General features: G+C 35.0%; 1 protein-coding gene across 1 annotated transcript in view; it reads left to right on the top strand.

Annotated features, from left to right (window-relative positions):
- Positions 1 to 20,362, top strand: part of Golph3 (golgi phosphoprotein 3) — a 33,257-nt gene extending 12,895 nt beyond the window's left edge. The window contains exons 2-4 of the mRNA XM_027936240.2: positions 7,829 to 7,960; positions 11,374 to 11,488; positions 18,429 to 20,362. Coding sequence (XP_027792041.1) covers positions 7,829 to 7,960; positions 11,374 to 11,488; positions 18,429 to 18,853 — 672 coding nt within the window. The 3' untranslated portion in view covers positions 18,854 to 20,362. The remainder of the gene's footprint in view (positions 1 to 7,828; positions 7,961 to 11,373; positions 11,489 to 18,428) is intronic.
- Positions 20,363 to 21,616: the final 1,254 nt, after the last annotated feature.

The following is a 21,616-nucleotide window of genomic DNA, read 5'->3' as shown; positions in this document are numbered from 1 at the left end:
AAAAGGTGAAAGATATATGCGATTTGAAGAGAAACCAGAATATTCAAGGTGTGCTGTTTGTTTTTGCCTTTCAATAATATGACTATTGTGTGTTTAGGTGAGGCTCTCTTTGCGCCTCCCTCCTTTGGAATTTGTTAAACATTTGGATCTTAGATGAATGTATTCCCATCAAATGTGGGAATTTTTCACCTGTTATTTTTTCTGCTTCCTCATCTCCCTGTGAGATTCCTGATACTCTTATTCTGGGATGTTTGAAGGTGTCTATGGTCTCTCCTTTTTTCTTTGTTATTCAAATTAAAGTTTGATTTCTGGTCTGTTGTTGAACTCTTATAGTGAAATTTTCATCTCACTATACTATTCAACTATAAAACTAGCATCTCTTTATATAGAGTTTCTGTATTTGATGAATCATTTTTTTAAGAGCCATTGTAATTCTTTAAACATGTTTTCTTTTAGTTCTTTATCAGTTATTTGGTAGAATGTTTCTCAGTTTGGATTTGTATAAATCCTTTTTAATGTGGGGTGTGTGTGTGTATGTATTTATGGATTTGCTTGGAATTAGGGAGACTGATTTTAACATGGCATTAAATTTTAGGCAGTGTTGGATAACAAGTTCTTATTTACTCTCAGACAAGTGGATTATATTGATTGGTTGAATTGTAGTTGGTTAATAGTATCTGCATTTATTGTGATAATCACACTTGTTGATTTCCTATTAATATTAATAGGATCTATTAATTAATAGATCCTAGCGGTATAGCCATGTAAATTTGAATTTCTTGGTCATGCATAGCATTTCTTAGTTTACAGTGAACCTTTTAGTTGTATTTTCTGTAATTGAAATAGAAAAGGCCTTTGTTATATTATCACTGATTTAATATTATAAGTCCAGTGTGTCACTAGATTCCTTTTGGTCTTCTTGAAAGTTATGTGTTTGCCTCAGTAATTCAGATGGAGGGTTTTTTTTTTTTTTTTTTTTGGTATCATGGATTGAACCCAGGTGCCACATCCCGCCCCTCCTTTAATATTTTATTTAGAGACGGTCTCATTAAGTTGCTTAGAGCCTAGCTAAGTTGCTGAAGCTGGTTTTGAATTTGCAATCCACCTGCCTCAGCCTCCCAAGTGACTGGGATTACAGGCGTGTCCACCTCACGTGTGGCTCAGTTGGAGGTAATTTAATGCAGGCATTTAATGTTATTACCTTCAATGTGAAACACTATTAAATAAAAAAATTTAAGAGTGAAAGTTAAAAAAAAAAAGTTATGTGTTTGTAAGATTAAAAACCTCTCAAAGTAGCCCAAGTAACAGTAGATACAGGTAGGTATATCTTGTAGAAACAAGGTTTAGTCCAACCATATAGGTATGCTTTAGTTTTTAGGGTGTGTGTGTTTGTGTGTCTCTCTGCTTCACATTGTATAATCCCTTGTTTTTACTGTGAAAATATCTCTGCTTAGCTTTATTTAAACTCTTGCATTTCTATAAAATGACTTGTAATTTCTGTATACACAGTTATAGTTCCAGTGCCTCCATAACTGACCCAGTGTGCCAAGTTCAGGTTCTTTTTTTTAATTTGTTTTTTTAAGTGAGATAATTTTTTAAATATTTATTTTTTAGTTTTCGGTGGACACAACATCTTTATTTTATTTTTATGTAGTGCCGAGAATCGAACCCAGTGCCCCACGCATGCCAGGCAAGTGTGCTACCCCTTGAGCCACATCCCCAGCCCCAAGTTTAGGTTCTTGAGTAAGACTTTAATTTGCCCATTCTAGTCTAGTTAGACGTCTCAGGCACAATCACCTCGTTCTGTAGATGGGGCATCATTACCACTGCTTTTTGGATTGGGTTTGGTAGTAAACCCCACGTTTTGGTAATGTTATTTTCTTTTGTTGGGGAAAGTCTGTTTAGGAAGATGGTTTCAGAACATTGATTATATTAGAATTCAACTCTATGGAAATATTATGTGGAAGATACAGTGTTGTGTTTTAGTGGTTTCATTTTGAAATATTTTGTATGTGAAAACTGTATCTGTTCTTGGTACATATTACTGGTAGTTGAGAACTGTATATTTGTAAAAGGTTTAATTTAGAAGTTACACACTGGTTTGTAGGTATATTTTGTTTGATCTATGTAGTGGTAAAACTTGTTGAACTATTTCAAAGATAGGACATTTTACACAAAGACATTTTTATTCTCTTGGAAAATTAAAAGATGTGGCAAGAGTATGCACATTTTACACATGGCAGCGGGTTTTTTGGTTTTTGAACCCCCCAGAGGCAGTTAAAGCCACATCCCCAGTCCTTTATTTATTTTTCATTTTGAGACAAGGTCTTGCTAAGTTGCTGAAGCTGACTTTGAGTTTGTGATCCTCAGCCTCTTGAGCTGTTGGGATTACAGGCATGCGCCACTGTGACATGCCAGTAGTTGTTTTGAACTGAGTTGTTTTTCTGCATTTGGTAGGGAGGACATTCTCATTTGTAGTAGTCTATACCTGGGCTCTTTATTCAATCATGTTTGTTCTTTGTACATTCTAAGTATTTGAGTTTGCAGTCTCCCACCGCCTATTCCATTGTAGTTGTATGTATTTGTCATTATTTAAAAATTACTGTTTGCCAGGAGTTGCTTTATATGTACTCTTTATGCAAAGAAAACTAATCTTGGAAATTTAATTACATAGTATGTGGCAGAGTGGGGGTTGATTTGAATTTTCAGGTGTTATTCATAGTTTGGGCTCTTAAGCTCTGTTCTTTATTACCTCCCAGTTCTATTTTAATTTGTCCTTAGCTATTTTCATTGGAAGTTTTTTAGTGCTTCTAATATTTTGCCTTTATCACTGTTATTCATACTGTGTTAATTATTACCTTATATGTCTGAACAACCATGGTCTTTTCCAGTCTTCTTTAGTCTATAAAGTCTAAACTAAAATTAACTATTTCTTTAATTTATAAAGTCTGAAATAAAATTAACTATAACCATTTCTACTGCTAACATTTCTTATCTACTTAAAAATGGAAACATTTTATACACACACACATAATTTGATAATGTAATTCTTATTTTTGCACTGATCTTTTGCATCAGGATTTTAAAAAAAACTGATTTACATAGAATTGTAATCTGCAAGCTGTTAAAGGCTTACCAAAAATAAGTGTTCCAAGGTCAAGAAAGTTTGGGAAATACTGAACTTACCTGATATACCACCCCCCATTTTTCCATATTGCAAACACATTAGGGAAAATCTTACAGTTAGGTGGGTGGTGCATGCCTGTAATCCCAGTGGCTCAGGAGGCTCAGGCATGATTGTATGTTCCAAGCCAGCCATAGCAATTTAGCAAGACCCTGTCTCTAAATATAAAATGGGCTGGGGATGTGGCTCAGGGTTAAACATTCCTGAGTTCAATCTCTGGTACCATACCAAACCAAAACAAACACACACATCTGAATATATCTCTCATATGACATTTATATAATATGTATTTATTTTATTAAAATTGTGAGTTCCTTCTTAACAGAAGACTAGGCACTTAAGAGTAGATCAGTGGTGAGACCTCATTTCAATGTTTGCAGTTATAGGGGACCCAGTAAAAATATCTTCCCCATTCAGGTTGGGCCTTTTGAGGGGGAAATGAAAATCAGGCATTTGGAATCCAAATAAGTATCAATATTATCACTGAGAAAAATCAGTTGATTCTTGCTTATATGTGAAACCACATTGGGTTTCCTATAATCTCTGCTCCCCAAATTTTGACCTTGATCCTGCCCATTGAGGGAAGTATTATGTCTGCAGAACATGTTCCCTGGGTCATTCCCTTGTTATTGTGTCATTCATTTTTTCTTCTGGGCTCCTTACTTTTGAATGGCATGCTATATGAAAAAGGGAGTTTATCCCAGTTTAGTTTTGAACAACCTTAATGTTATCTGCCTTGAAGATTGGCCATTTGTCTGAGGCTTTGACCCTAGAAACTTTAAACAGATTGGTATAGAAGTCTGCAGACGGGTGCTCCATTGCAAAGTGTTTGCCTTCTGGGATTTAATGGTTATTAAGAGGTGACTGGTAAAAGGCAAGTAGTTTTTCTTTTCTTTCTTTTATTTTTTTATTTAAATAAATTGGTCTCCAGGGGTTTCTTCCTGTCTCGCTTCCCGGTTTTGTTCGATATCTCTGAGCTGCACATGGTATAACTTTCAAATGTGCCTGTTTATAGGTTTTTCTGGCATCCCAGTACATCAGCACAGCATATTGGGGTCTTAATGGCATACTCTGTTCTGCATGCTTTGTTGTGTTTTGGATCTATAAACCTAGTAAAGTCATGTTTTTCTGTATTCTTTGTGGGTGGATATGACCTATTCCTTTTTGGGATGTCTCTGTTCTTCTCCTTATATTTTAAAATATATGGACTAATTTCTGATCATAATCTTGGACTTGTAGTGCTCCAAACTATTTATTTTGTGATCGTCTTAGGACTGAGTTATTAGTTATACAGTGCATGGGGGATACCCTCAAGGTCCTGTGGATCCTAGTGCAGCTGCTGCTGCTTCATCAACCAGCTGATTGTCTAGTGGTCCGTCCTTAGGGTGACTGAATGTTGAGCACTAGTGGACTGAGGCCACGAAGGTATCCCCTCCATTAGTGGTTGTAGAATTTCAAATCCATTTAAGGTTGAAATGATTATTAGCTTCCAGGAGCAGGAGTTGGGTACCATCCCTGAATACATTATCAATTCTTTATCCTCTCAAGTATGGTTCCATATTTTTGAATCAAATAATAGCTTGATATTGCCAGTTAATCACTAGTCTTCTCCACATATTTTAATTACCATTTTAAAGTAGTGGCTTTCTCTGCTTGATAGATGGGTATAAGATTTTTGCTGGGCACAAACAAGTGTTGTGAATACATAACTATTCTGCCTAGACTACAGACTACTAATTGCTTCATAGAGAGTAGCAGTTTGAAATCCTCTGGGCTGTCTGGTTGTTATTGATGCACTCCTATAAAATCATATTCACTGATAAATCGGGCAGATTGTCAGCATGACTAGATCTGGGTATTCAGTTGCCCAATCTTGTACCACATTTTAAGTACTGTACAGTAATTGACAAGTTCATCTCTATTGCTGCGTACCCAGCAGTCCTAGACCACAGGTTTCCTCTCTCTTCCATGTATTTAGGTCAGTTCAATAGCTGTAATACTGAATGTCCTTTAAGGTGCCATTATTATTTAAAAGTGCACTCGAATTTCAAAGATACTAAACCTTAGAAATAATATTTTTAGAAGTTGATAAAATATATATTATTAAGGTTAGCACAAGACAGATGAAAAAATAAAAGAACTCAGCACTTGGCAAGATTATCTTATGTAAAGTTCCCCTGCCAGCTGGTAGTCTGTATTGTATTGTCAAAAACCTTGCAAGCCTATGTCATGACCAAATTCACTTGACTCTCCCATTCTATTGCATTCTCCCTTTCCCATGTGTTATTGCCATCTGATCAGTCATACTTTTTTTTTTGGTCATTTTTGTTTAACCTCTCTTTTTAAAACCCTTCTCATTTAATTCTTGATTATGCTTTTATGATATGGATTTTAGCAGAAGGTCACAAAATAATAGACTTTCTGTTGCTTATTTTTGTCTTTTGTTGCCTTTATTTATTTATTAAACTGGGAATTGAACTCAGGGAACTACTACTGAGCTACATCTTCAGCCCTTTTTATTTTTTATTTTGAGACAGGGCCTCAGTCTCCCAGGTCTCTGGGATTACAGGTGTATGCTACTATGCCTGGCTTCACTTATCTTTGGAATATTCCTGATGAGTCCCAGAGCCTTGCTATAGAATTGTCCTTCATCTGCTTTCCAACATGAATTTTCCAGAACCATTCACTAAGTATAAATCTCTTAAGTCTATTAATAAAAACTCAATTTTGCTAACATCTCTGGGTTACTGATATCCCGAGATCAGTTGAGACTAATGTTTATTTAGTCCTCTGCTATCAAATGTAAACTTCTAAATTCTGTTCAGCTGGGACTTTCAGGCTGTAGATCCTTCCACACCATTCTTCATGAGGTGTACTTTCTTTGTAGAACTGTAACTCTAGGAACTCCATCTGTGTGTCCAGGTCAGTTAGAGCCACATATCTGTAATTCTAGTACTTCTAGTTTCATGTAGAATCTATTCTGTAATTTTGGTTTCATGTAGAATCTATTTCCAGTCTTCCTACAGCTTTAATTTCCGTGTGTTTTACTTAATCTCTATTATTAGTTTTAGTAACCACTTGCAAAATTGCTGGTATTAATTTGATCAGATCATTTACATTTACCAAGTCTAAAAGGATTCTCTTAAATCTAGTTTTCCCCATCTACCTCACATTTAAATTGACCTCTAAAAAATCCCCCAAACTTATAATTTTGTTTTTCTCTTAGGGTTCCCTTAAATTCTCATTTTCCCAAAGCCCTCCTCATTCTTAAGAATGGTAGCTTTCTCAGTCTACTTTAAGTAGACTTGTATCAATAATTAATTACTTGTATTAAGTAAGTCTTGTATCAATAATGATTCATGGGCCATAATTGACCACTCTGACCTTACAAAGTACCAGGACTGATTATTTTAATTTTTAGTTGTAGATAGACACAGGATCTTCATTTTATTTATCTATTTATCTGTTTGTTTATTTATTTATTTATTTATGTGGTGCCCCAGTCATGTGAGGTAAGTGCTCTACCACTGAACCATAACCCCAGCTTCCAGGACTAATTTTTAAAAGTGCCAGATACAGCTGGGTATGGTGGTGCACACCTGTAATTCCAGTATCTCAGGAGGCTGAGGCAGGAGGATTGTATTATAAGTTCAAGACCAGCCTCCAAAATTTAGGAAGACCCTGTCTCAAGGTTAAAAAAAAAAAAAAAAAAAAAAAAAAAGATCTGGAAATGTAGCTCAATGGTAACCTCCGGCCCCTATTCAATCCTTAGCATCCTTACCCCTGATAAAAGTGCCAGATATGAGAGTCCAGGCCTCCTCAATCCCGGTTAGATCCTAATTCTGACTGTCCACTCTTCTGTCATTCAGTTGACATGTTCTTCTCTCCTACCAAAATTATTTGTTATCCACTTCTGAGGGGGCTTAACTAGAACCAGTGAAGTTTCCACTTTCTTATGAGAACTGAGAATCTTAAATTGATAGCTGTGAACTCTGCTGGCAGAGTTCTTGGCTTTATAATTTGAACAACCCCTGTTTCTTGCTCTTGAAGAGTACCCTGGTGTGATGCCTGATTGACCAGTATTCCCTGATGCTTGGACGTTGCACTTATATTCTCTAAGGGCCAAGATAATATTTTTACTGTTACCCAGAACTTTAGGCATATAATTGTCCTTTCCACTCTTGGGTTTATGCATGTCTTTTTCTGATGTATTCCAAAATTAACTTTGTGTTTTTATCTTATAGCAACAAATAAATGATGTTTTAATTCTCCTTGAGACCTAATTGGCTAGATTGTTTTTCCTGATTTCCTGAACTTTCTCGCATACTACTAATTAAATACTAGTCTGAGTTAACTTCCAGGTTTCCTGGAACTTGTGATCAGTAAGAGTCTAATACACAGCTCAGTAAAGCATGGATTATATTTCTAAGTCTTTGATCAAAGTTGTTTTATCTGTATATAAGGATATATGGTGAAAAGACGAAAGACCATGGTAACTTTAGATTAATAATATGTATTCTGTTTTTTCAATATTTTGTTGTAGAAAGATAATGAAAGGTAAAAGACAATAAAAAAATGACTTTGGCTAAAAGTATTTCTGACTCTTAATTAAAGGCAAATTTTGTTTTCCTCTTTTAAAAATAGGGTTACACATCATTTTGGAATGACTGTATATCATCTGGATTACGTGGCTGTATGTTAATTGAATTAGCATTGAGAGGAAGGTTACAACTAGAGGCTTGTGGAATGAGACGTAAAAGTCTTTTAACAAGAAAGGTAAGAGGATTGCTAACATCCTTTTATTGAATTTGTTCTGCTTAAAACAAAGAATGTTTCTACTACTAGCTTTCAGAAATTGAAGTGATTTAAATGTTTATTGGATTGCATTCCTTATCCTTTTTGTATTCTTGGTTTCCTGATTCTTTCATATATAATGAATAATATAATTCATTATTAGGATCAGTGACCACTGCTATTTATATATGTAGATATATGCCCAAGTTTATTTGCTGCTTCTAAAAGCTATGATTTTCAAAGAGTTGACATAACTTTAAGAAGTTCAAAAAGGTTTCTGTGTAAGTTACCCTATTGATCTTTTTTTTTTTTTTTAATTTTTTTTTAAAGTTGTAGATGGAAATAGTACCTTTGTTTTGTTTATTTTTATGTGGTGCTGAGGATCCAACCCAGTGCCTCACACATGCAAGGCAAGCACTCTACTGCTGAGCCATAACCCCAGCCCTGGCTATTGATCTTTTTAGTAGACCTTGAGTGCTTTTCAGATATCAGTCTTCACTGTGAAGGTTTGAGTAGTTATTTCTGTGGTGTGGTTCAGTAGAGGTCATATTGGCCTCTACAATGAAAACTACAGAACACTAAAGAAATAAATTTAAAAAGACCTTAGAAGATGGAAAGGTTTCTTTCCCATGCTCTTGGATAGGCAAAATTAATATTGTCAAAATGACCATACTACCTAGAGCACTATACAGATTCAGTGTGATTCCAATTAAAATCCCAACATTATTCCTTATAGAAATAGAAAAAGCAATCATGAAATTCATTTGGAAGAATAGCCAACGCAGTCCTCAACAAGAAGAGTGAAGTGGGAGGCACCACAATACCAGACCTTAAACTATACTACAAAGCTATAGTAACAAAAATGGCATGGTATAGGCACAAAAATAGATATGTAGACCAATGGTACAGAATAGAAAACGAGACAAACCCACTTAAATACAGTTATCTCATACTAGACAAAGGCGCCAAAAACATACATTGGAGAAGAGATAACCTCTTCAACAAATGGTGCTGGGACAACTGGAAATCCTTATGCAGCAAAATGAAAATAAACCCATCTCTCATCGTGCACAAAACTCAAAGTGGATCAAAGACCTAGGACCTAGAAGAAAAAGTAAGGCCCAAATCTTCTTCATTTTATCAGATTAGGTCCCGACTTCCTTAACAAGACTCCTAAAGCGCAAGAAATGAAATCAAGAATTATTTAATAAGATGGATTCAAACTAAAAAGCTTCTTCTCAGCAAAAGAAAGAGTACATTTTGGGAGAAAATTTTTGCCACACACACGTTAGATAGAGAACTAACATCCAGGATGTATAAAGAACTCAAAAAATGTAACACCAAAAAAACCCAAATAACCTGATCAGTAAATGGGCTAAGGAGCTGAACAGACACTTTTCAGAAGAAGGTATACACTTGATCAACAAATATATGAAAAATGTTCAACATCTCTAGTAATTAGAGAAATGCAAGTCAAAACTACTCTAATATTTCATCTCACACCAGTCAGAATGGCAGCTATCAAGAATACAGACAATAATAAATGTTGGCAAGGATGTGGGAAAATGCACACTGGTGAGACTGCAAATTGGTGCAACCAGTCTGGAAAGCAGTATGGAGATTCCTTAGAAAACTTGGAATGGAACTACCATTTGACCCAGCTATTCCCCTCCTTGGTCTATACCCAAAGGACTTAAAATTAGCATACTATAGTAATGTAGCTACATCAGTGTTCATAGCAGCTTAATTCACAATAGCTAAACTGTGAAACCAAACTAGAAGCCCTTCAGTGGATGAATGGATAAACAAATGGTGACACACACACACACACACACACACACACACACACTGCAATGTTACTCAGCATTAAAAAAGAATAAAATTATGGCATTTGCAGGTAAATGGATGGAGTTGGAGAATATCATGCTAAGCAAAGTAAGCCAATCCCAAAACACCAAAGGTCGAAAGTTCTCTCTGATAAGTGGAGACTGATCCATAATTGGGAGGGGAGAGACATGGGAAAAATGGAGGAACTTTGGGCAAAGGGGATGGAAAATAGGGAGGATACACGGGGGCAGGAAAGATGGTGGGATAAGGTGGACATCATTACTTTAGGTAACATGTATGAGTGCACATATGGTGTGACGCTTCAGTGTGTACGACCATAGAAATGGAAAGTTGTGCTGCAATTATGTACAATGAATCAAAATGCATTCTGCTGTCATATATACCTAATTAAATAAAATAAATTAAAAAAATAGATTTATTCCCTCAACAGTTCTGGAGGCCAGAGGTCTGAAATCTAGGTGTGCTGTGTTTTCTTTGAAGTCTCTAAGGAAGAATCTTTTCCTTGCTTTTTCCATCTTCTGGTTGCTCCAGTTCTTTTTTTTTAATATTTATTTTTTTAGTTTTAGATGGACATAATATCTTTATTTTATTTTTATGTGGTGCTGAGGATCGAACCCAGTGCCTCACGCATGCCAGGTGAGAGTGCTACCACTTGAGTCACATCCCGAGAGAGCCTTCCAGTTGTTCTTTAGTGTCTGTCTATATCTGCTTCTGTTCTGTTTTTAGTTTTTTCTTTCCCCAGAGGGCAGTGCTGGGGATTTAATAAAATTTTTATTCTACTAGTGGTGGCAGTTTTAAAAAAGTCTTTCTCATCCTTAAAATTATTTTTCCTATTTGAATCTTAATCTTTTATTGTGGAAGAAGCTCAGAGGAGCCAATCTTACTTGATTTTTGCCTCCAGTTCATTAGTCAACTTAATGATGTTCAGATTTCTTTCTCTGATGTGAAATGTCACCTTTATTGTATATGAGATTCTTTCAAATAATTGAGACTGTTTTTTGGGGGGTGGGTGGGTAGGGGTACTGAGTATTGAACTCAGTGGCACTCGACCACGAGCTACATCCCCAGCCCTATTTTGTATTTTATTTAGAGGCAGGGTTTCACTCAGTTGCTTACTTAGCCCCTGCTTTTGCTGAGGCTGCTTTGAACTTGTGATCTTCCTGCCTTAGCCCCCTGAGCTGTTGGGATTACAGGCGTGTGTGTGCCACAGCACCTAGCAAGATTGGTTTTTGAATTAATAATGTTTTATAAATGAGTTTCTGGATCAAATAGCCCAAGGTTCAATAAGTGGAATTGTATTAAGAATGAATTATTCTAGCATTTTGCCTTACTAGTTATTGCATAGTAGCTTCATTTTCATTTGTTTGTACCTAATCTGGTTAGGTTAAATACAGAATTTCCTTAACACAGAATTAATTTAAACTTTGAACTTTGATACTGCATGAAATGAACATTTTGAGCTTGGTGAATTACTTGCACAGTTGTTGATTTTTTTTTTTTATTCAAAGAGTTTATGTCAGAAAACAGTCTTAATGCTTGTGTTTTAGGTGATCTGTAAGTCCGATGCACCAACAGGGGATGTTCTTCTGGATGAAGCTCTAAAGCATGTTAAGGAGACTCAACCTCCAGAAACAGTCCAGAACTGGATTGAATTACTTAGTGGTAAGCCACTGTAGAAAAATTAAAAAATGAATTTTATTTAAAAGCATTTATAAAATTTTAAATTCTTTTGAAAGGAGCCCATAAAAAATAGCAGAATCTTGTTTAGTCACTGAGACAGATTTGAAGGTTATTTATCACTAAGGGGGAAAAAAGTGTTTTTTTTCCCAGTTTCATCTTATGATGTATGTATGTATGTATATATAAATATATGTATTTTTGGTGGTGCTGGGGATTGAACCTAGGCCTTCTGCATGCGAGGCAAGCACTATACTAACTGAGCTATATACCTAGTCCCTGAGCATTTATTGATGAGATGTAATATTCTTTCTTCCAGCTCCCATAATTCTTTATCAGAATTGTAGTCCACTTCTTATTCTGTGTAGGCTGGGTTAAGCTGTGGAGATATCTTCAGATGCTCCGCCCATAAGTCATTTCTTGATCTTACATCATACATACTAATATAATAGTACATTGGGTTTAATAGCATATCTTTGACTGCCACATGTCCTTTGACAGTATATGCATTGGTAGAGGAAATTAGTATAAATTAGTATGTCACATAAGGGTGTTGGGTTGATGTTTAAGATGACTATCTACTTGTATTTACCTAACATTTTATGAGTGACTTTTATTTAGTAACTGAACTTGATTCTTAACTTGAGCAGCTGTTACACTCTTCCCACTTGATTGGACATTGAAAAGATGTGAAGTCTTCTAAGCTTTTCTCAGAAGTATTTAAATACAGTTAAGATTTAATTTAAGCAAATGTATGTTTCCCATCTAGTGAATGTACCAAAATATTGCTTGCTGATTAAAATTTCTTTTCTTTAGGTGAAATATAAATAATGTAATATTTACCATTTTAATCATTTATAAGGGTATAGTTCTGAGGCCAGCTTTCTGATTTTAAAATTTTAAAAATGTTTAGTTGCTTTAAGATAGTATATGGTATCAAATACCAGTTGCTTCAACAATACAGACATAGGTGCTATGAAACTTTTTTAAAAGAGATACTCAAAAACGATTGAAAGAATCTTAAAGTCCACTTGGAACAATTGTATATGTCTAAATAATTTGATAACAGATTAGAGTTTAACAGTGTAACAGTATGGTTCTTTGAAAGTTCGGTAGCTCAGAAAAGAGAAATCCTTGAGATCTTTAGTAGTTGAAGTAAGATGTAGACATTGGATTAGACTTTTTTTTTTTTTAATTATTCTTGGTTGTTCAAAACATTACATAGTTCTTGATATATCATATTTCATACTTGGATTAGACTTTTTTTTAAAGAGTAAGAAAGAGACACAAAAGGAAGTGTGTCTGTTTAGAGGGATTAGAGGTAGTGGTAAAATTGGTGAATCTGTCCTTACGTGCTGGGTCTGTGTTTGTTCCAAAGATTATATGCTGTTGCATTGTTAACAGAAATGTGTGATCATATGTAAGAAGAGAGAATGATTAACACAGGTTTATTGGTGGTTATTACAACCAGCAGTAGAGATGGTACACAGGAGGCTTTTAATGTAGAAATAAAGAAGGCAATTAGAGAATATTTTCATTAAGAAACAAAAAAGTTTATTTACCTGGGATGGATGGTATACCTAGGGACTCATTTTTTATTATATAATGTTAAAACTATTGATAACATTTTAAACATTTAAACATCTCTTAAAATTAATAAAAAATATGCAAGACGGACTTTAAAAGTTTTTAACAAAACTACTGTTTTTAAAAATAAAATTAGTCATGAACTGAAATTAATTTGTACGCATGTATGAGTAGGGGATAAACCCAACAATTATATATAATTATAAACTCTAGTAAAATAAAATTTCTGGCTTCTGAAACCTTAAGTAGTTGATCAGTTTGGTCACAGGGTGTCACTAGACTGCCACATGTATGGGGGAAGCTGCTTATAGTTTAATATGATGTCCAGGCAGTTAGGAGTTCTTTGCAGAGAAATTATTTAGTATGTCATTCTCTTTTGGTATGATTGTTGGGTGGTGAATATTATCTCTTAAGAACTTTTCTTCTCACACTTTCTTTTAAAAAATGAACTACAAATAAATTCTATATATTTTAAATTTGCATGTATAATTTACCAAGTCTTTCCATACATACATACATACATACATACATACATACATACACACACAGTGATTTAGGGACTGGATCACAGTAATATTTTTTAATGTAGTAATTCAAACACTAATTCATCAAGCATTTATTACAAAAATTTGAAAAGATTTTTAATATTCTTAAACTGAAGTAACTAAATCTTTAGTAGCTGGCATAGATCAAACCTTATATTTTCATTAGTCCATCTATACTCCTCTCATCCCAATTTATACTGATGTCTTAATTATGCCTAACTTGGGGGTGACTTTATCCTTTGCACTTGGCTTAATTTGTTTTTTTTGTTTTTAAAAATAAAAGGTAGAAATTTCAGGATACCAAGATACTCATTTATTTCATTATATCTTTTTTCTTGTGTATCACAAGAAATATTATATAGCACTTGAGATATTCCCTTATGGTTTCAACCTTTTGCTTATGAAATTTATTTTTTATATTTGAGGAGATCTAAAAAACCCTTTGAAGTTTTTATATCTGAGGAGATCTGAATAACTCACTTTTTCTTGAGTGAGCACACATGGTTTGCCCTCTTTCAGGGAATTGCTACAAAAGAAGATGATGACTTGGTCCCTTTTTATTACTTCCTCTGAGGCAGAAATGGTTGCCCATGAGAAGGTCCAATCATAAATGGAACACCTTATTGAAGGTGGGTCTGTGTATAGACTCTTCTCAATTTTAGTTGCAACAGTGAACAATTAAGGTAGCATACTTTGGAGTTGAGAAATTTTTCACAGGAACTTTGTAAGCATTACATGTTCCATTGGTTGTAATATATAAGATATAATTAAGGATATGGTGAGGGCAGATATTCGTATGACTTCAGTACAATAAGCAGTAGTCATAAACTGTTAATCCTATCTATTTCCCTTGAGAAAGAAAACAAACCATTGTGTAGCAGCATTAGAAGAGTGTTCTTTTAAATGCTTACAAAGAGAAATTTAACTGGATTTTCAGAATTACATACTTCTCTATTTCCTATTGTTTGGTAATAGATGACCAAGATGTTTTGTGGGGCATAAAATTCCTTCCTGTTTAACTTACTAAGTTAAAGTTGGGTGGATTGTTATTTGTTCTGCTACATTTTGGTTTGATGACAACATAAACATATTAAAGCAATAATACCTAATTAGCTAGAATTGCCAGGGGATAGTAGTGTTTTTTTGGTAATTTACATATTAACTGCATGGTTAGTTAATTTAGAATTGAACTGTAGTTTTTTAAACAGACTAATGTAAATTTGGCTAGTATTTTATGTTGTATTAGTTTAAATTTCTTAAAAATCAATTAATAGAACCCATTCTACTCTAATCGTTGCCATAGGAAACACAAAATAAAGCCCATACTGTCTGGTGAAAGATGCAGCAGACAGGCATTTATTGGGAGACAGTGGATTGGCACAATAAAAAATTGGATGTCCCATACCTTTGAAAGAAGATGTGTACCTCCTCTAGGACTTATAGCCCGCTAATAATCACTGGCTATGTATTTTGTTGTTTCTTTGGTCCAGAGTCCAGGCTGTTCTTCTCTGGAAATCCAGATTCTCTAGAAATTCAGATTTCTAGATTTAGCTTGGCCTTTCTTTTCTAACTTTCTTAGAAATACCCCTTAATATTAAACCCAAGTCATTTCTCATTTGTTTGGGAACTTTGTTCATGTCATTCATAGGGCCCTCTTTCCATTTTATTCTATCCACTAACATGAATGTGTCTTTAATTCGATTTTAAATTCTTTCAGGGTAAAAAATATGTCTTAATGTTTATACTCTTGTTACCTACTCTATGCTGAGAACATTGTGAATACTATAAATTTTCTCATCCAGGATATTGATTTTGCACATTAGTACATAATACTTAACAATTATTGAGAACTTAACTGTGTATCAGGCTCTATTCTGAGAATTTGATGTCTCATTTAATTCTCATAATAGCCCTTTGAGCTTGATACAATGTTATCCTTACTTTACAGATGAAGAAATGGAGGAGAGAGGTTGAGCCTTGCACAGGCTACACAGCTGGGTGTTTGCCTAAGTAGGGGTTTAAACTGAACCAGTCTGGCTATAGAGCCTGTTCTTAATCTTGTTTTGTTATACTGCCTCATCAGCAGTTACTAATTTCTTGACATTGAATGTAGTTATGAGCTTGTTTGACACTAGAAGTTGAAATAAGAATCATGTTTATTACTCACTGTTTTTCTTTCATACTGTAAGGTTGTTAAATCTAATATGGCTCCAAATATATTTCAGTGCTTTTTCTTTTTGAAAGTACCAAAGACATTGAATGTAGCAATTGTTTTTCTTTTGTGGAAATTGATTTGCCAGGACTACTTTTTGTTTGTTTGCTGTCTTTAAATCCATGGAGTGACTTTAATTATTAGTGAGTTAGGTACCTGTGTGTGTGTGTGTGTGTGTGTGTGTGTTTGTTTTTCTCCTGGCACTGGGGATTGAACCCAGGGAACACTTTATGATTAAACTACATTCTTGGCCCTTTTTATTTTTTATTTTGAGACAGAGACTTGCAGATTTGCTGGGGCTGGCCTTGGATTTGTAATCCTCCTGCTTATTTAGACTCCTGAGTAGTTGGGATTATAGGGTTGTGCAGTTGTGCCTAGATGTCATATAATATTCGACAGTTTTGAATTCCCTGCTTTTTCAAAGTAAATCCAAAATTGACAATTCTGTATCATTCCTTAAGAGGAAACAAGCCCTTTAAAAAAAAATTGTGTGCATATTTTCCTTTAAATTAGATAACTTATAGTAGCTGTTTTAAGTTTTTTTGTCTGCTAATTCCATTACCGCTGTCATTTCTGGGTGATGTCTGATTTGGTTTACTATTTTCTTTATTTTTTTTCTCCCTTAGTGTTAGATCATATTTTCTTGCTTCTTTGCAAATCTAATGATTTTTGTGTTTAACTGAATGGCAGACATTGTGAATGTTAGATTGTTGAGTGCTGTTTTTTTGAAGAGTGTTGAATTTTGTTTTGGAGTAAATAGTTAAACTACTTGTGGATCATCTTATTTTTATTTTATTTATTTTTTTGGTATCAGGGATTGAACCCAGGGGTGCTTAACTGCTGAGCAGATACCCAGTCTGTTTCATTTCTTTATTTTGATACAGAGTCTCACTGAGTTGCTTATTAGGGCCTTGCTAATTTGCTGAGGCTGGGTTTGAACTTGGATCCTCTTTCCTCAGCCTCCCAAACCTCTGGGATTACGGGCACCCACCACTGTGCCTGGCTTGGATCAGCTTATTTTAGAGCCAATCTTGGGTGGTCTGATCTAGTTTAACCCCACTACTAAAGTGTCATCCTTCTGTGGTCTCTTCTGCACATCCTATGTGTTCATTGAGGTCTTTTCACCTAAAGCGTTTCTGATCTTTATGTGAACTCTTGGAATTATTCAGCTAAAACTTTCTGGTATTTCTTTGTCTAACCTTGCCCAATTTCTTACCTTAACATGTGTGGCTTAGTTTTTAGTCAGAGACTCAAGGGTATACCACGCAGGGTTCTAGACTTCCTTTCTGTGCATAGATCTTGCTTCAGTACTCTGCCTTGCACATTCCAGCTTCCTTGGCTTCTCTGACCTCTGATCTCAGACCAGAGTGACTATTCTGCTCTGTTGTCTTGTGTGTGCCTTCAGGTAGTAAGTTTGGACATCATAGGGGTTGCTTAGATTTCCTCCAGATTTCTATTTATGGTGAGGCAAGTCTAGGATTGAATGATTACTCTGTCAGAAGCCTGTATTCACTAGTATTCAATCATATAGTAACATACTTGTCCATGGCTAACTGAACATAGTTTAAGACCACTAGAACTTTCTGTGATGATGAAAACATTTTATTTCATGCCATCTAGTCAGTAACCAAGGGCTGCACATAGCTATTTGTACTTGAAATGTGACTTGTGCAACTGAGGAACTGTTTTTTTTTTTTTTTTTAAATTTAGTTATTTTGGGTATTTATTGGTCTGTTGTGAGCACTCCAGTTAAAGGTTTTCTCAGTTTTATAAAATTTTAACCTTAGAGCTTTTGCAACTAATTAATGATAGCTGTGGTTGATCTTTGTCATGTCCTAATTTTGGAAAGTATTATAGTATTTTTTTTTCAAATTACAAAAATAGTTAACATTTGTTTGAGACATTTGGAAAATAATGAAAAATACGAAGAAAAATTGTCACACAGAATCCAAAAGATAATCAAGGTTAATATTTTGTTATATTTCTTTCAATCTTATATAAAGAAAAAAACTTGTAGTGAAAAATATTTGCTTTTATTTAAAATATTTATCTTGGAAGTATGCACAAGATTAAAATTGTGAAATTTGTTGTCCTCTTAGAATTAGCTTTATGTTATTTGTCATCAAAGCAAGCCTGCACAGGAAAGCCTTTAGACTATGTGTTTGGCACTTCCAGGAATATCATGGAAACATCAATTTTTTTGTCCATTTGTTGCAGGCTGGTGTTTTGTAGAGAAAGTTTGTATTTTGCTGTTGGCTGCTTTTTGGCAGTAGCTGGAGTGAACTAGAAATATAATTTGAGTTCATTTTCCCATTAGACTAAGGGTGACTATGGTTTGAAGACTATTTTCTGATTAGATTTTTGTGTGAATACCGTGCCTGAGAATGTGTCAGGTGCCTAAAATTCAAAGGTCTAGCCTCAGATGCTTCATGGTCTTATTGGGGAGCAAAATATTGTTGAGTTTTTTTATTTCTTGGGGGAAAAGTTAAATTTTACTGCTCATTCTATTACTATTAAACTTTGCAAAATTAGCAAGTAATACTCATCATTTCATTTCTAACTTCCAAAATCTTTTGTTTAGGTGAGACATGGAATCCATTAAAATTGCATTATCAATTAAGAAACGTGAGGGAACGATTAGCTAAAAACCTGGTGGAAAAGGGTGTACTGACGACAGAGAAACAGAACTTCCTACTTTTTGACATGACGACACATCCTCTCACCAATAACAACATTAAGCAGCGCCTCATCAAGAAGGTACAAGAAGCTGTTCTTGACAAATGGGTGAATGACCCTCACCGCATGGACAAGCGCTTGCTGGCTCTCATTTACTTAGCCCATGCCTCGGATGTCCTGGAGAATGCCTTTGCACCTCTTCTGGACGAGCAATATGACTTAGCTACCAAGAGAGTGCGGCAGCTTCTTGACTTAGACCCCGAGGTAGAATGTCTGAAGGCCAACACCAACGAGGTTCTGTGGGCAGTGGTGGCGGCATTCACCAAGTAACTCTGTCGGAATGAAATGTTTCCTTTCTTTCATGTAAACCAGTAGTTTTTCTTCTATTGACTTCTGGTTTTCTGCAGTTTGTACTTTCCCACACTATAATTGGCTTTTGTTTTATAAAATGGTGGGTGGCTTTTTCTTTTTGTATGTATGCAGGATTCTGCTGGTACGAGAGGCCTTCCTCTTTCTGTTTTTAACAAATTTACTGCCATATTGGCATTCCATTCCCCGTTTCCATTCTCACTGTTACCTGTTTTGGGTTTCTGATGTACTTTGTCTTCAAAGTACTTCCAGTCACCTCACGTGCACAGTTTCTGGATTACCTCAACTTGAGTTTTCCCACATGTGCATGTCCATCTATATCATTCTGCCTACAATTCAGACAGAAGTCACAACAAGGCCTTCAACTCACCAAAGGTAAATATCTGTATCTATTAGGACATTTTATACATAGACCTCAGTTGAGATGTATACTTAGCAAAATTATTTTTAAATTGAGACAGCACAGTAAATACTTAATATAAAATGCCCCTTGGATTTTTGCTTCCCATGTAAATCTATTGTATTATTATTCTTGTTATAATTTTAACTATTAAATCATAAAGGTCCAGTTGTTTCACAAAGCCAGTTTGGGATGAGCTGCATTCCAGTTAAGCTGTATATAGTTTGAATTATATATAAATTACTCCTTCTTCTGGCCACCCTGCCTCCATCTTAGTATTTTGCAAGATTTGATTAGTTGTACACCTGGTGCCCCTTACTAGCTTCAGTCATTGTTATTTGATGGCAAAATAGACCTCTCATCATTGAAAGAGAGAAAAAAATGTGTATCTGATTGGTGCTGGCATTTTTTTGAGCTCTGCCGTTCACGGTACTCTTTGCCTTTGCATCTGTTTTTGGATTTTTTTTTTTTTTTGGAGGGGGTGTGTCTTAACTGTCCTTATGATTTCTGTAGGGAAGAGGCTTGTGACCAGTACTAATCTTGAGTACAGTTTTTTTCTGTCAACAAGTAAATTAATGTCTGCTTCGAAATGTCACTTAACTACTTACACTTCCTTGGGGGAAAAAAAAATCAAATGTCAGTCCTAGCAGATGTTGCATGTAAATTGGTAGCAAGTAATGACTACAACTCAGATGATTAAGAATTTTGTAACAGAAAGCTCTGCTGTTTTAATTTTTTATATGCAATTATGATAATTAGCACATTGTAAGACTAGAAACCTTTGCTTTTAAAGTTTATTTTTACTATTTCTTTATCACTGTTTATCATACCACCATTGGTTTCATAATGTAAATACTATACATTGAACAAATTAAATGTCAATTTTTTATTACTATAGTTCATGTTAATAGTGGGGCTTTCAGGTGTTTAGGAATTTCTTTGGTTAACATTCATTGCAAAAGTACTAGATGGTGTATAACTCTAGAGTTGAATTTTAAGGGATTCCCTAATATGTATACTATCTTTTTATCTGAAATAATAAATAAACTATGATCTTGAAAGTGCCTGAATCAGAGCAAGCATGTCATTTGTATTTTTGTGTTTTGAGTTTGCTTTTATTTTTTAAAAAATATCTATTTTTTTAGTTGTAGTTGGACACAATACCTTTATTTTATGTATTTTTATGTGGTGCTGAGGATCGAACTCAGGGCCTCACACATACTAGGCGAGCGCTGTACCGCTGAACCACAACCCCAGCCCCTTGAGTTTGCTTTTAAATGAAGTTTTACCTAGTATAGAATTGTCAAATTTCAATGCAAGACTTGGAAAACTTTTTCTTAAATATCCAGATATACATTTTAGGCTTTTTATTTTATTTTATTTTTTTAAGAGAGAGAGAGAGAGAGAATATTTTTTTTTAATATTTATTTTTCAGTTATTGGTGGACACAACATCTTTGTTTGTATGTGGTGCTGAGGATCGAACCCGGGCCGCACGCATGCCAGGCGAGCGCTGCGCTACCACTTGAGCCACATCCCCAGCCCCTATTTTAGGCTTTTAGAGCCACATATTTTGTTTGTTACAGCTACTCCTCAACTTGTTGAATGAAAGCTGTCATTGACATTATAAATAAGAGACTAGGCTGTGTTGGAATAAAACTTCACAGAAACAAGTCAGCTCTCCATGGCCTACAGTTTGCCAGCCCCTGTACTAATGCAGGAAAAAAGACACATTTTTCTGTCCATTCAAATAACCTCCTTGACTGGGTGTGGTGTTGCCTGTCTATAATCCCAGCTACTCAGAAAGCTGAGGCAAAGATGTTCTTGAGTTTGAAGACTGCCTAAGCATTTAGTGAGAGACCCTGTCTCAAAAGCAGAAACCTCCTCCCCCCACCCCAAAGTGATATTACTGTAGTTACATGTAGAATCAATTGAAAGTTTGTTTCCCCATAAAATTGATATTGGAAACATACCAGTATGCTGAAGTTTCTTACCAGGTGAAAAATTAATCTTTTTCCATTGAAAGATTTTAGAAGCAAAGTTATTGGGATTTCTAACATAGTTCAGCAGCAGCATTGATACTCTCAAGCAAGGGAAAAGGGGCTTGGCCTGTACATCTGTTATTGTTTGTCAGTATTTGTTTCAAAACAGTGCACACTCATACTTAACCATTGCCTGTGTGTTTCATCAGTTCAGTCTGTTTCTAGAGCCAGAGGATAGGAAAAGTAGTAAAATTGCACGGAGCAGGTGTTATCTAGAACTGTCTTCTATAAAAGGTATTGCTTGTAGTCTCTTTACAGTGGGAAAGATGTGTGTCTATGGAAA

Source organism: Marmota flaviventris, chromosome 5 (assembly GCF_047511675.1).
Source record: "Marmota flaviventris isolate mMarFla1 chromosome 5, mMarFla1.hap1, whole genome shotgun sequence".
NCBI lineage: Eukaryota > Metazoa > Chordata > Mammalia > Rodentia > Sciuridae > Marmota > Marmota flaviventris.
This window is presented reverse-complemented; position numbering and strand designations above follow the sequence as displayed.